The sequence below is a fragment of the Pinus tabuliformis genome, chromosome 2_2 (genome assembly GCF_031772625.1).
Source record: "Pinus tabuliformis cultivar Carrire ecotype Pingquan chromosome 2_2, CPIR1, whole genome shotgun sequence".
Classification (NCBI taxonomy): Eukaryota; Viridiplantae; Streptophyta; class Pinopsida; order Pinales; family Pinaceae; genus Pinus; species Pinus tabuliformis.
In genome coordinates this window covers 496,817,452-496,830,703 of record NC_142300.1, presented here as the reverse complement: position 1 = coordinate 496,830,703, position 13,252 = coordinate 496,817,452, and the positions used below count along the sequence as shown (strand labels likewise).

Sequence of the window (13,252 nt, the reverse complement as noted above, 5' to 3'; positions counted from 1 at the left end):
TTCTTGAATCTTACAAATTCATCCCACACATTGCCAAAACACATTGTACTATTGAAGTAAAAAACAAAAAAACTGGCTGGTGTTCCTAGAGATCATGAGGGATTTATCTCCACATATTAGAAGGCATTTCTGGGTTGATAGAACAGAAGAAGGCAAATATGAACAGAAACATAATAGCCTGAACAGAATAAAGCTTACAAGCAAGAACACAAATCAGTATTTATGAACAAGGGAAGAACAGTAACATAACTTAGAAGAGAACTCAAAATAGTAAAAGAATAACACTGAGTCAAGAATTATTCAACAGATCAATGCACATTACACATGCAAATAGAAGCTCAAGGAGACAAAGACTCAATTGACAGTGTCAAGAAGGAATTAAAATGCAAGGAATACAATAGAATATATAAGAGATACAGAAGCGAAAATGGGTAGTTCACACATGGGACGCTGATCTGCATACTCACACAAACAGATCAATGCATTCATGATAATCGACCATATGGGCAATTCATCCCCAACAATCTATGGGGAAAAACTCCCAATCTATTAAAAACGTTGTCTTTGGCATTGAATAGTTGTAATCAACTTGCAATTTGTAAGTTTTCTAGAAAGCCCTGTATAACACCCTGCTTACAGATACAGCTGCGGCAGTTTGGAAATTCTTTTATTTCAATATATTAAAAAAAAATTCTTTTCTTTAAAATAACGGATTTCACTGATGGTAACTTTAATTTCTATTCTCTTATTTCTGGATACACACTAGTAGGTAGGGGAAACTTAACCACCTATATAAATGAGACAAATTAGAAAACCTGATTTACTATCATATATTTAATCTACAATATCAAAAATTAATAGTAAAAGCAATACCTTATCAATAAAAGAAGCCGGATAACATCTATAAGTCTGCTCGAATGATGTAGCAGGATATCCATAACCCCCAAAAAACTGCAACCATTTCCTAATATTATTAGATCTTAGTGCACACATTGTTTGAGACTAGTTTTTTATTTTATGTGAAATCGAAACATGAAAAAAGGAGGAGATCAGATGTTCCTTTTAAGTCAATATTCTATTAGGCTGAAATAAGGCAACTAAATTCCAATAAAAAATCCATATTTGGAAAAGTATATGAGTTGAAATAAATTCACATTGCATACCATTGTGAGAACAGTTGAATTTTTCAATCAGTTTGGATTTCCAATGAATGAACCTGCAAAGAACAATCCACAGATTCATTCACTTCCCAAGTAAGGGCGACGTAAACTGTCTATTTAACATAATGTTGGATAAATCAAATATTAGCATACAATTTTTTAAATTACAATTTGAATTCTTAATTCAACAACGTTACAACTTACATTTCTGCATGACAACAGTGTAATGACCTGAAACATATCTCAATGTACAGCCCATGGATTACTGACTTAAATGACCAATGAGAAAGAGCTCCCTGAACAAAGATGCCTCTAATTTTGAATTTTTAATTCAGCATTATATTTTTGCATGGCTCATCTTTTGATGTGAATTGTGCCAATTAATAGCTTGCTCGCTCCGTATATGAATATGGAACCTCGCTTCGAAAACCATTATTGAACACCTTTTGATTTATGTTGATCCCCTTCGGTTATGCATTCGCGTTCCCTGCTCACTCTCATAGCTATCTACCCCTCTGCAGCATTGAAATTGAGGCCATCTGTCCCGTCACTTAAGAGTGGATCTGGATATTGTGCATTTGGTCATGCTGCCCAACAATCAATAAGGGAGGGGAGCTGGAGTTGATGTTTCCGAAGTAACCGGTGGGGAGAGAAATTCAAGTCGTTTAGAAACGAAGAAAGCTCCAAAACCGGAAGAGGGTCGTTAAGTCGTATCCGTTGACAGAGGCAAAGAGTGAATCAATGGGGCAGAACCCTGGTAAGATCTCAACTGAGAAATGACAATGCACCATGAAATTTCAAATTTAAATAAAAATAAGAAAATAAATCGATTTCAATAAAAATAAAAATGAAAATCAAAACTTTTATCCACCTTGTGGGCCCTACATGAGGGCCATGTGCCTAACACCTCTCTCTCCATAGCATAACACATGAAAGCTCTACAGCAGACCACCTTAAGGTTGCATCAAGCTAACATATGTGATCAGGCAGATTGAAACCTTAAACCCGAGCAGGAAGATTGAAACCCGAGAAGGGTCTCTAAAGCAGGCCACCTAAGGTTGCATCAGGCTAACATCTGTTATCAGGCATATTGAAACCTGAAACCCAAGCAGGAAGACCCTGCAATGTAATGTGATGCCACCTAATAAATCTACCACAAAGCTCTTGGGAAATGTTGCTGCCAATACTGCTGAAATAATACAAAGACCCACAAGCAACACTAGAATTTGGTGATAGCGGCCTTCAAGACTAGCATGGCTTGTAGAATGAAAGTTTAACAGGAGATACTCTGCAAAAAATGCCATTGATGCATTGATCTCCAGCACTCCATGTGGAAGAGGCAGGTACCTGTTACAAAACATGGCCATCTCAGAGCATAATAGAGCCCAGAGAGCATTTGTTCTTTGTTCTGCTCTGTGATAACAAACCCCATTTCAACTTTAGAGAAGACGACGGGCTCCAGAGCTCTGAAGAAGAGGCGCAGCTGAACAGGCGTATGTCGACGATGTTCATGGTGACCATCTCTAGAAGCCCTTCAGGTGCGCGGTCGCATTTGGTGACAACAACCAAAGTTCGTTCGCCGCGCTTGTCCACATACTTGGACCTTTTGACTGAATCGCAGGTGAACAAGTTTAGAAATCCTTTGTTTATAAATTGTTTTGAAAATAGGCTCAAGCCCTGCAACGTTTATATGTTTATTAGTCATTCAGAAAATTGCTTTGGCCCTCGAATATTTTCAAAGATTTCTAATCCTAATTTCTGTCGTTACGAACATTTTTCCTACGTTTATAAATTGTTTTGTAAGAAGTTTCAAGCCCTTCTCTATTTATAAATCAATCGTTTAAATTGTTGTGTATCTACCAGCTAACAAATCATGATTTCTCATCTGATTTTTAATAACTAAGGACTAACAACTCATGATTTCTCATCTGGTTCTTACGAAAGAAGTACTTTAGCCTGGTTCTTACAAACAGAGAACATAAGTAGTATCTAGTTCTTACAAACAGAGAACATAAGGAAAAGAAATTTGGAAAGCAGGTACAGGCATACCAAGCAGGCCTTGTCCACTTCCAAACAAGAAATGGTGGAGAAGAGTTTAGTCCTGCCCAAAAGAAAAAGAAATTTGGAAAGCAGGTACAGGCATACCAAGCAATGCATACGCAGGTAACAAATTTCACGCCTGGTAAGCTATTGATAATGCATTCAATTGCAATATTGATTACTGATAATATCTGGAAAAAATGCAAAACTAATTACTGATTACTAATAATATCTGAAAAACACAAAAATTCTAACAATATGAATAGCATCTGGGTGTGGACATCACAACAACTGGATGTGGGCAGGGTTCAGTGAGTGATCGGACCCGGACCAATATCAGTTTAGTGATCGGACTGAGATCACCATGATCACTTCAGTGAGTGATCTAGCTTCACTGAATGATCAGGCAGGCTTCATCGTTCCGCAAAAATTTCAATAATTCACAAAATTCCATTGAACCGATATAGAATTTTCTAACCCACATAGATTTTTTTGAATTTTCTCAAGCGGTCAGGGAAATGTGTCAAGCGTATAAGCGGTCAGGGAAACGTGTCAAGTGTATAATAGAAGAGAAGACGCGTGGACCAGCCTTCAGAATATTGTGACCAGAGTCCGTAAAGCCGCGTGTACAGAAAACTTTGGTTAAATTTTTTGTTGGGTGTACATATGCCTCAGATCTCAATGCAATTCGATTGTAATAGTCCTTATGCTAGCATTAATCTCCACTTCCAAATAATGAAAACAACGCAAGTCGAAAATAACATATGCTTTTGGCCTCTTCTCCTCGGGAAGAGGCCAAATAAGATGATGAAACAAACTACCATATAGTTAACTTACGGAACGGGTTGCATAAGCCACACACTCAGGGTTTTTCAGTGTATAAACCGCGTGAATTAATGCTAAAAATCGTGAATCTGATTACTATAGTCCCTGGCCATTGCCAGATGGCAGGGACTAATAAAAGACAAATATTCCACATAATGCTAATGTCTTTCGTTATTTTATTTGAAAATAAATTTGTACATGTGTATGATTTGCATTCATATTTTGGCCCATATAAATATATTTCCTATGAAAGTGAAATTATATTATTTTTCGAAGTAATGGAGATGTAGAACCATATTTCATTCTAAAAAGATAATATGGTTCTAATATTACATAACTATATATCTAATATATAATAGTATATAATTTATAGGTCCCTTATATTTCAACATTTTATACATTAATGAAGTGACTTGGGTTTGTGACATTGTTACAACCACCATATAGGTTTCAATGCTTCTGTAAGTGATAAGTTTTCCGTCCATGTCAGTGCTCCTTAACGAGGAATTATAAAGAAGTTGGGCCAGACTCATGTCCCTATGTTACAATTAAGACTCTTAAAAGAATATTTTAAAGGTTATATTTGCATTATTAAATATTTATTTTTATATTTAAATATTAACTTATAAAATATATATAATTTTTTAATATTTTTTTCAAACATTTAGTTTTATTTATAATTTTTAATAATCTTTTTCAACATCTAGTTTTATTATTATATTATTATATTATTATATTATTTATTTTTATAATTTTATTTTTTATTACAATACATTGTCAATAATGGACAATCATTCATTAAAACACATAGTCATTCATATCACTAGAAATCTTGTCTTATTTAGAAAATATATACGAGTTAAGTTTTTGGCACGTGAATTTGAATACATTTCGTTCAATCATGTTCCTAGAGCCCACAATCACTATGTAGATACCATTGTTAATAACATTCTAAATTGACATTTATCACATGTAAGAAGACATCCATAAACAAATGGCAAACCATAATCATCGCAAAAAAATACATAATCATAAATATGTATCGTCATACAATGTTTTCAGTCCACTACTCTAAATACATATGACATGCTCATTCGCATGTTATCATAAAAGAATGGGGACGCACTTATCCCTATGCCTAATCACTATCATATGGAGGGTCCCAAGCCAATGGCTCCATCCCCCCAGTCTATAGATCTCATAATGCTTGATCGGCCATCATAATGCGCTGCATGATTCCTCGTCGCTCTGAGAGAAGGCATGTGCAGTCATCTATATATCGATCTTCTAACTCATTCCACCTGCACTCTATCACCCTAGTCAGTAGTACATCACATATGTGTAACAGATCCTCCATTAGAGCATCACCACCTAGTCTTTGTTGTGATGAGGTACCACCCTGATCTGCAGTCCTCCACACTACAGCTCATCCCATGTATCCCGCCGGCCTCACTAGTGCTATATATGCATACCACAAAGTTTAGAAATTAGTACCACATACATATATTTATTAAACTATAAATGCATCAAATATATAGAAACTTTCACTTACCATCTGGGCCCCATGCTCGTCCTGGTGGAAGTCGTAAGTTAGGATCCTCTTGATAGTTCATGCCATTGTATGGATAAGCATCTATATATAGTGCCATATGCTCCCAATGAGTGAAAAACTTGGGTCATAACACTCATCTGACTCCCCCTCCTCCACCTCATCTTAGTAGTTGTCCCAAGCGGTGCATCCTGGGCTCCTGTGGGCCCCCATCACGGATCTGAACATGAGGTCAAATAGTGGGGATATTCTCAAAGAAAAGTGAGAATAAAATTGTCCCAAACGAATAGTTATCATTGGTCCCACATCTACATAATATCAACTATCGTTTCAACGACGACAACATCATATGCCCTCCAGTGATATGGTGGACGACATGACTCCCACAAATCCGCAGCACCGCTGCGACTGTAGCTCATGTCTCAAGCCTCTCCAAGTTAGTGATCTGTATGGTCATCCCCTTTGCATGACTCCCTGGTACATAGTGGCGATCAGGAAACTCACCAATATGCCTCCCACGAGACAACACTAGATGTATCTCCCCTACCACTCCCAAGAGGGTAAATCCTATCAGAAAATATATGTCTTGGATCATGATATTGATCCTGTGCCATTTTACTATAGAGGCCTCCTAATCTGGGTCCCAATAACTCACTATCCTCGATAGCAAGGGCTCTCCAGCCCTCATCATAGTGTTCTCCAAGAACTTCCACATGCCATATCGTGCCAGCACCCCTCTCACTGCTTGATTCCCCTAAACATCGGCACGAAGGGGCTCCAAATGTCGTTCTCGCCATGATACCTTCAGCTCTGCCATACCTGTAAAATACCATTATGTTTTTTCAGTCTGTTAATGGTGTTATACCTACCAACATGCCAAGGTATCTCCTCAGTAAGAAGTCCCAACTAGACCTCAGACCATTTGGAGTAGGAGTCCCAGCAGTGGGTAGTACAGTATTGCCTTCACTGTGGTTGCGTAGAGGAAAGTAAGATGTCCTTGTTGGAAGCAAGGGTGTGACCTTGAAGCAAGTCAGGGAAGACGCATGGAAAGGCTCTAACACATGGAAGGGGAGAAGAGTGTGCCCCTTACAAGACAGTAATAGTATGCAACTTGAAAGGGAACACACGATTTGAAAGACATCACAAGATGGAAAGTAGAATAGTCGACAATCCAAAGTGATGAGTTAAATAAACAACACGCTTCAATAAGATTCATACAAACACGTATGGAATAGTCCATATATACATGCATAAGTTACAACTATATACATTATTAGAGTAACCAGAATAGTCAAACTACAATAATGTTACATGCATGAAATGTGTTGGCTCTGTTATATTAAAAGAGTGAAAGATCCAATCATACATACAACCATGACAACCACTAGCCCCAATAGTGGAATGTTAGAGTCACTGCTGTCTGCTCCTCCAAAGATATGTACTCGCTCTACACTGTGGAGAATCCAAAGCTCATTACAATACACTCCAAGCTTTCTCTAAGTTATACCTATCAGAAGCTTGGCTCCCAAAATCCTGTGCAATGAGTTATGAGGTTTTATATATAACAAAGAGTGGGGTGACCCTTGACATTCCCCTTTGTGACTCTTGAGCTACCCTTATGACTCTTCAACTTACACATGAATGTTTACATTCTACTATTGACACTTGGTCTTTCACTTTACAACATTTTTACAATACAATCTTCACATGTACCCATGTGAGACAAAAATGGGCTTGAGTAAGCCATGCAAGACATCATTGATAATCGGACAACTGTGGGAAGACTAACTCATCGACATCCTCTTAGTGATCGATGGTGGAAAATTGATGCCAAGCTTGGTATTCTGTTATGGTGTCTATGTACTCCGTAGTGACATCCTTCTGAAAGAAAATTCTTGCCTCCGTTGCATCTGGGTACATTGATTTGGCACCTCTGTCCAACTCCTCATATAACATGCACATCAAGGTCTTGAGTAAAACCGGACCAGTGACATACTAGTGCAGAGTGTCTATGCTCATCTGCAAATCTACGTTCGTGGCTATGCACATCAACTGTTTGAAGTACATGTCTAGCTCCAGTCAGACTTGGTTCTTTGCTTTCACCTCAGTGAGTGTGGCAATGGATGGGATCACTTGCATGTACACAATGATATCCACACTCCTAAACACTCATGCATGTGAAGCCTAAAAGCTGGTGATGAGTTGTAGGAGCTCCTCATAATTCCAAATCTAACTCTAGATACATGCTTTCAACTCCACTAACTTTGGTTTCATCATCTTTGGCAAGTACAACGGGGCTACTTTGTACCTCATTGTCCATATCTACATGTGATCGACAATAGTTTGTATATATGTCAAGATGTGTGCTCTCGTAACACAGTTCTGCTACTAAGCATTAAGATGGGCAACTGACTTATGCACAATGACGAACTTGAAGTACAGCTTCCACATGACTGTCTCGAGAGACGATTCTTCATTAAGTATCACTTCCCTCAACTCTGCTCTAGTGGATGTTGTAGCTTGCTCTTCTCCCTGCTTAGCCACTTGCAACTCCTTAGTCATGCACTCATTCTCAACTATCAAGAATCTCACACTTGAGCTAGTGGCTTCGGCATATGCCTTTTTAGCATCAGCCAATGCAGCTATATGTCTATGCACATCGGACACGATCACTCATTCTTGAAACTACGTAGGAGATACATGGATATTTGAAGTGGACGCTCTGCATGATTATACAACTCTTTGTTGTGACTTGTCAAAGGATATGTTGTGCACATCTTCTTCCGGATTGTCCTCAAGGATTTGAGTGTCTCCTTGATCACTTTGGACTTGCTCTGCTCCTAGATCTGGTGAAACTGGCAGAGTGACCTCTAGGCCTTTGGGCATGAGATCTATATCTTGATCTTGCTCTAGCTAAAGCAAATCCATGCCCATCTTCCAACATCTGTTCAATCTCTTGAGAAAGTCTTGCTCCTGTCACTGCTCATCCTGTTTGCTATATGCCAGCTGTGATGAGTCAATAACTTGTATTTGCGCAGTTTCATTAATGTGTGCACACTGCGCTTCTTGTTGTTCATGTTCTTGCTGCGCTTCCTTTCCCTTTCTGCACAACTCTTGTTCTTCCCTTAGTTGTTGATTCACCTCCTACAACTTCTTCTTTGCCTCCTCCAGTTTCTATTTCTCCCTCTGTCTTTGCACCATCCTTTTGTTGTGATGTCGCTTCTTTGCTGCAATCTCCAAAGCTACTCTTAATACAAGTGGATCTGCCTTGAACTTACAACCTTTCTCTGCCTCTGTGCTGTCGGCAATATTCCTCTTGCCTTTGTCATGCACAAGTTTGTCGCCCTTTGTTGGTGCTGATGTTGCTTCTCTCTAAGATGTTGCTACCTTGTGCGCTGCTAACCATTCTACAGCCATTGTGACTGGTTCATTGAGCTTTAAGGAGCTGTAGCAATACCTCCATAGGTCTTCCTCAGGCCAATGACATGCCCCATGGATCCAAGGATGATACACTCTCGCACAATGGTCCTTCACTAAGAAATGTAGGTCACATGTATTGAAACTTCTAGTGCCGAAGGTGAACCTCTTGAATTCCTTTCTCTTAGCCTCAATATGCTTGAGACTCTAGATCTCATGCAACTCGATACGCAAAGGAAGAGTGAGCCAATGTGCCTTCTTCTTCCTTTGCAGTCTCACTGACAACCGTATCGAGATGTGGTATGCAACCTCTTGCATGACCAACTTTTCCATGGTAAACTTCGGTAATACATGCAGAGCCTTCTTTTCATTGTACATTCAGATGAAGGTGCCAAGGGGTGAGGCGTACCAATATTCTATGTTAACCAATGCCTCCATCACTACCTGTGACATGCAAGGCGGATCCTGCTCAAAGATCATCATGTACACCGGGGTGACGAAGTGGTCAGATAACTATAGTATAAATCCACAGAAGCTGCACTCGGAGAACAACCTGCAACAGATGTGTACAAAGGTTTTTGAAGGTGTCCATGCCCTTCCCAAGCCATGGAACTGCTGACGGGCATAGATTGCATCAAGCATGTAGGCAGACATGAATAGCTTTACTTTCTGACCCTTGGGCGAATGTCGGGCATTTGTTACTTACCCCTTCAGCTGGAGAGGCAACATGTTGGACCAATTGAAAGGTTCTTTCTTCGTTCACCAGTTGATCCAACACGATCACCCAAATCTACAGGAAGTTTTTTGTACTCTCTTGACCATACAATCAGAATGTGAAGATGAACAAGAACTAATAAGCCTTCTGCAGTGTCTTTTCCTTGTATACTTGGTTGGGTGTCGTCCTGAACTTGGACAACTCTCTCACCCAACTCTTCAATATGTCTCTTGAGTTCGTACTACTGTTGGGGTGGGTGAAGAGTGCATCCATTTTTTCCACTGGCTGCGGCAAGTAATACATCTGCTAAAAGTTCTCTACCCTAAAGGTAGAAGTTTTGTTCCACTGGCACTGCTCAATACCATTGTCTCTAGATCAATATGTGAGAAAATTCAATGGATCATGTCCGCGCATACTTTCGGCTTTGGCTTCAGATTCTATTTAGACTTTTCAACTGATCTGACACCTTCAAAGACTCGATATGAGAACTCCGATATTTATATGTGTGATTGCACTGGAACACAAGGTAACTCACAGGCAACCCATTCAAGTCGTTAGGATTGGGAAAGAGAGAAATGGAGAAAGGTACTATGGCGATGACGATGCTTATGTGCTTTGTGAGCCTCGCATTAGCTACTGTCCCTGCAGCGAGTCTTACTTATTCCTCACATATTCACAGGCAACATGGTTTATTCCATGATCAGCCGTATATGGGTGGAAGTGCTTCTTTTCGGCCCCATGATTTTGTTTTAAAGGAAGACGAAGGCAATCTGGAGCAGTCTAAATTTAGATCTTCATCCATGGATACCGGCGATCAAAGGGACTTAGAGGACCTTTTGTCTTTCAGAAAGGCGCTCACATCGGATCCGGATGCATCGCTGCTCAACTGGACGGCAGAAAACTCCCATAACGTGTGCTCCTGGAATGGCATTTTCTGCCGAAGGCGCACAAAACGAGTGACTGCCATAATACTGCCTGGATTAGGATTGCAAGGTAGGATATCACCCTCTCTCGGCAGTCTCTCTTTATTAAGAATTCTGAATCTTTCCCAGAATAATTTGACAGGAATAGTTCCACCGGAGTTTGGGCAACTAAAGGCGCTGGGATTGCTGGACCTCGGCTTTAATTTGCTCCACGGTTCTATTCCAAAGGCATTGTGTAATTGCACACGGCTTCAATGCATCCAACTTTCAACAAACAGTTTGACAGGGACTATACCAACAGAATTCGGTCACCTACTCAGGTTGGAACATGTTCGCTTGGACCGTAATAGCCTCAGTGGAAGTATTCCAACTTCTCTTGGAAACTGCACTTCTCTCCGATTGTTGTCCCTTAATTCCAACAATCTCACGGGTCCAATCCCTTTCTTTTTGGGTTTGATGAAAAGTCTATCATATCTTTCCTTGGATCGCAACTCACTCACCGGTCACATCCCTCCCATTTTGAGCAACTGCACCTCTCTCCAAAGCTTGTCTATTAGTTATAACAATTTTATTGGGCCAATTCCTGAATCCATTGGTAATTTGACAGAGATTACTTACCTCAATCTTGGTGCCAATAGCTTGACTGGTGGTATACCTAAAGCCATTACACAATTGAGTGAGTTGACCTTCCTTAGTCTTGGCACAAACAAGTTGAGTGGAAAAATACCAGAAGGAATTGCCAATTTGACGAAGCTTGAACAACTTTATTTAGATAGAAACAATTTTACAAATACAATTCCAACTAGTATAGGAAAGCTTCACTCTCTTAGAACCTTCTACTTATATTCAAATAATATTTTCGGCAACATTCCTGAAAGTATTAGTGCTTTGGTTTCACTTCAAAAATTAGTTATATATGAAAACAGTCTCGATGGACCAATCCCGCATCATATTGGCCAATGTGTGGGACTAGAAGTGTTAGACTTATCCAATTTTCGGCAACATTCCTGAAAGTATTAGTGCTTTGGTTTCACTTCAATAATTAGTTATATATGAAAACAATCTCGATGGACCAATCCCGCATCATATTGGCAAATGTGTGGGACTAGAAGTGTTAGACTTATCCAAAAACAAGTTGAATGGAAGGATTCCTGCATCTCTAGGCCACTGCAATTCTTTGAAGAATTTAATGTTGAATAACAACTTCTTGTCAGGGACAATACCACCAACTTTAAGTAAATGCACCATGTTACAGAGGTTGAAGGTGTCTGAGAACAAATTGAGTGGAAATCTAGACATAAGATTTCCTGTTTCTTTGGAGGTTCTTTCAGTTTATTCTAATAACTTCTTTCAAACTCTCCCTAATTCTTTGGCTCAATGCACCCAACTTCAACTACTAGATTTAAGTAGAAATGAATTCACAGGTCAACTACCTGGGTACCTTGCATCCTTTCATGAGTTGAGAGTTTTAAGTGTCAATTATAATAAACTTCATGGGGATATTCCTTCAAACATCACAAGTCTGACCCAGTTGCAAGTGTTGGATTTATCCAACAACAGAATTAGTGGAAGGATACCATCCAATCTTCAAAGACTCCGAGGATTCAAAATTGTCGGTTCTTCCAAACTCAGTGGTAATACACTCTATGAGGATCTAGAAATTGTCATCAAGGGATATGAGTACACTCTAACATATGTGTTGTCCACAAACACAATATTGGACTTGTCCAACAATAATCTTGTGGGAGAAATACCTCCAAGCATAGGAAATGTCAGTAGCCTACGGTTGTTAAATTTATCAAGGAACAGGCTAGAAGGGAAAATACCTGCATCTCTTGGTGAAATATCTTCTTTGGAACAATTGGACTTGGCCAATAATGATTTGAGTGGCAAGATCCCTCAAGAGCTCTCTACTTTAACTAAGCTTGCATCTTTGGATGTTTCATCCAACAAACTTTGTTGGAGGATCCCGAAAGGAACACAATTTGACACTTTCAATTCTACTTCATTTCAAAGTAACGAGTGTTTATGTGGTTTTCCTTTACCAGCATGCAAGGAAAAAGAAAAACAACCTCAAAAAAGCACAATGAAAGGTGTTAGTGAGACATGGTTCAGTCGTGTCAATAAACATGTATCATTGATCGCAGTGGGGTTGGGCACATCGATTGGATTTGGGATGCTTGTAGGCATAATAATGTTATGTAAAAAAACTAGAGATTGGATCATACCTCCAAAAATACAACCATTTTATGGAGTGTATAGATTCCGAAAATAATATGTAAATGAATCACTATGTGATATAAATAACTTATTACTTTTATATATTCAACACGTTGCATACCAATTTTATAGCTGTTTAAAATTATAATTCATTACATTCGTAACCGTTTGTAACGGACCTTTCCGTAATCATGTAAATATTCACGAAACTGAATCTGTTGATAAGTCAAATTAGTTAAACACGTAAGTTAAATAAAAAGTTGCCCTGTATGGATGTTGTAAAGATAGCTGGCTCTTATAAACTAATACTTTACAAAGATTGTGATATTTATTTTCAACTTTACTGTTGTCTTTTTTTTTGGTATATAAATATGTTTTGTTTAGGGTAGTTTAGAATAGTATT

The 13,252-nt window shown here is 39.0% G+C and overlaps 1 protein-coding gene and 1 long non-coding RNA gene across 2 annotated transcripts; one reads left to right on the top strand and one right to left on the bottom strand.

Moving 5' to 3' along the window:
- Positions 1 to 900: 900 nt before the first annotated feature.
- LOC149193544 (uncharacterized) lies at positions 901 to 1,223 on the bottom strand. The gene is made up of 2 exons (XR_016254967.1): positions 1,164 to 1,223; positions 901 to 951 (listed from the first exon to the last, which is right to left on the bottom strand). It is a non-coding gene; the product is annotated as an uncharacterized LOC149193544 (long non-coding RNA).
- Positions 1,224 to 10,256: 9,033 nt separating this feature from the next.
- Positions 10,257 to 12,904, top strand: LOC149193543 (uncharacterized). The gene is made up of 2 exons (XM_089407350.1): positions 10,257 to 11,590; positions 11,676 to 12,904. The coding sequence occupies exons 1-2, from the start codon at positions 10,282 to 10,284 to the stop codon at positions 12,902 to 12,904; spliced, it is 2,538 nt and encodes an 845-aa protein (XP_089263476.1). The 5' UTR covers positions 10,257 to 10,281.
- Positions 12,905 to 13,252: the final 348 nt, after the last annotated feature.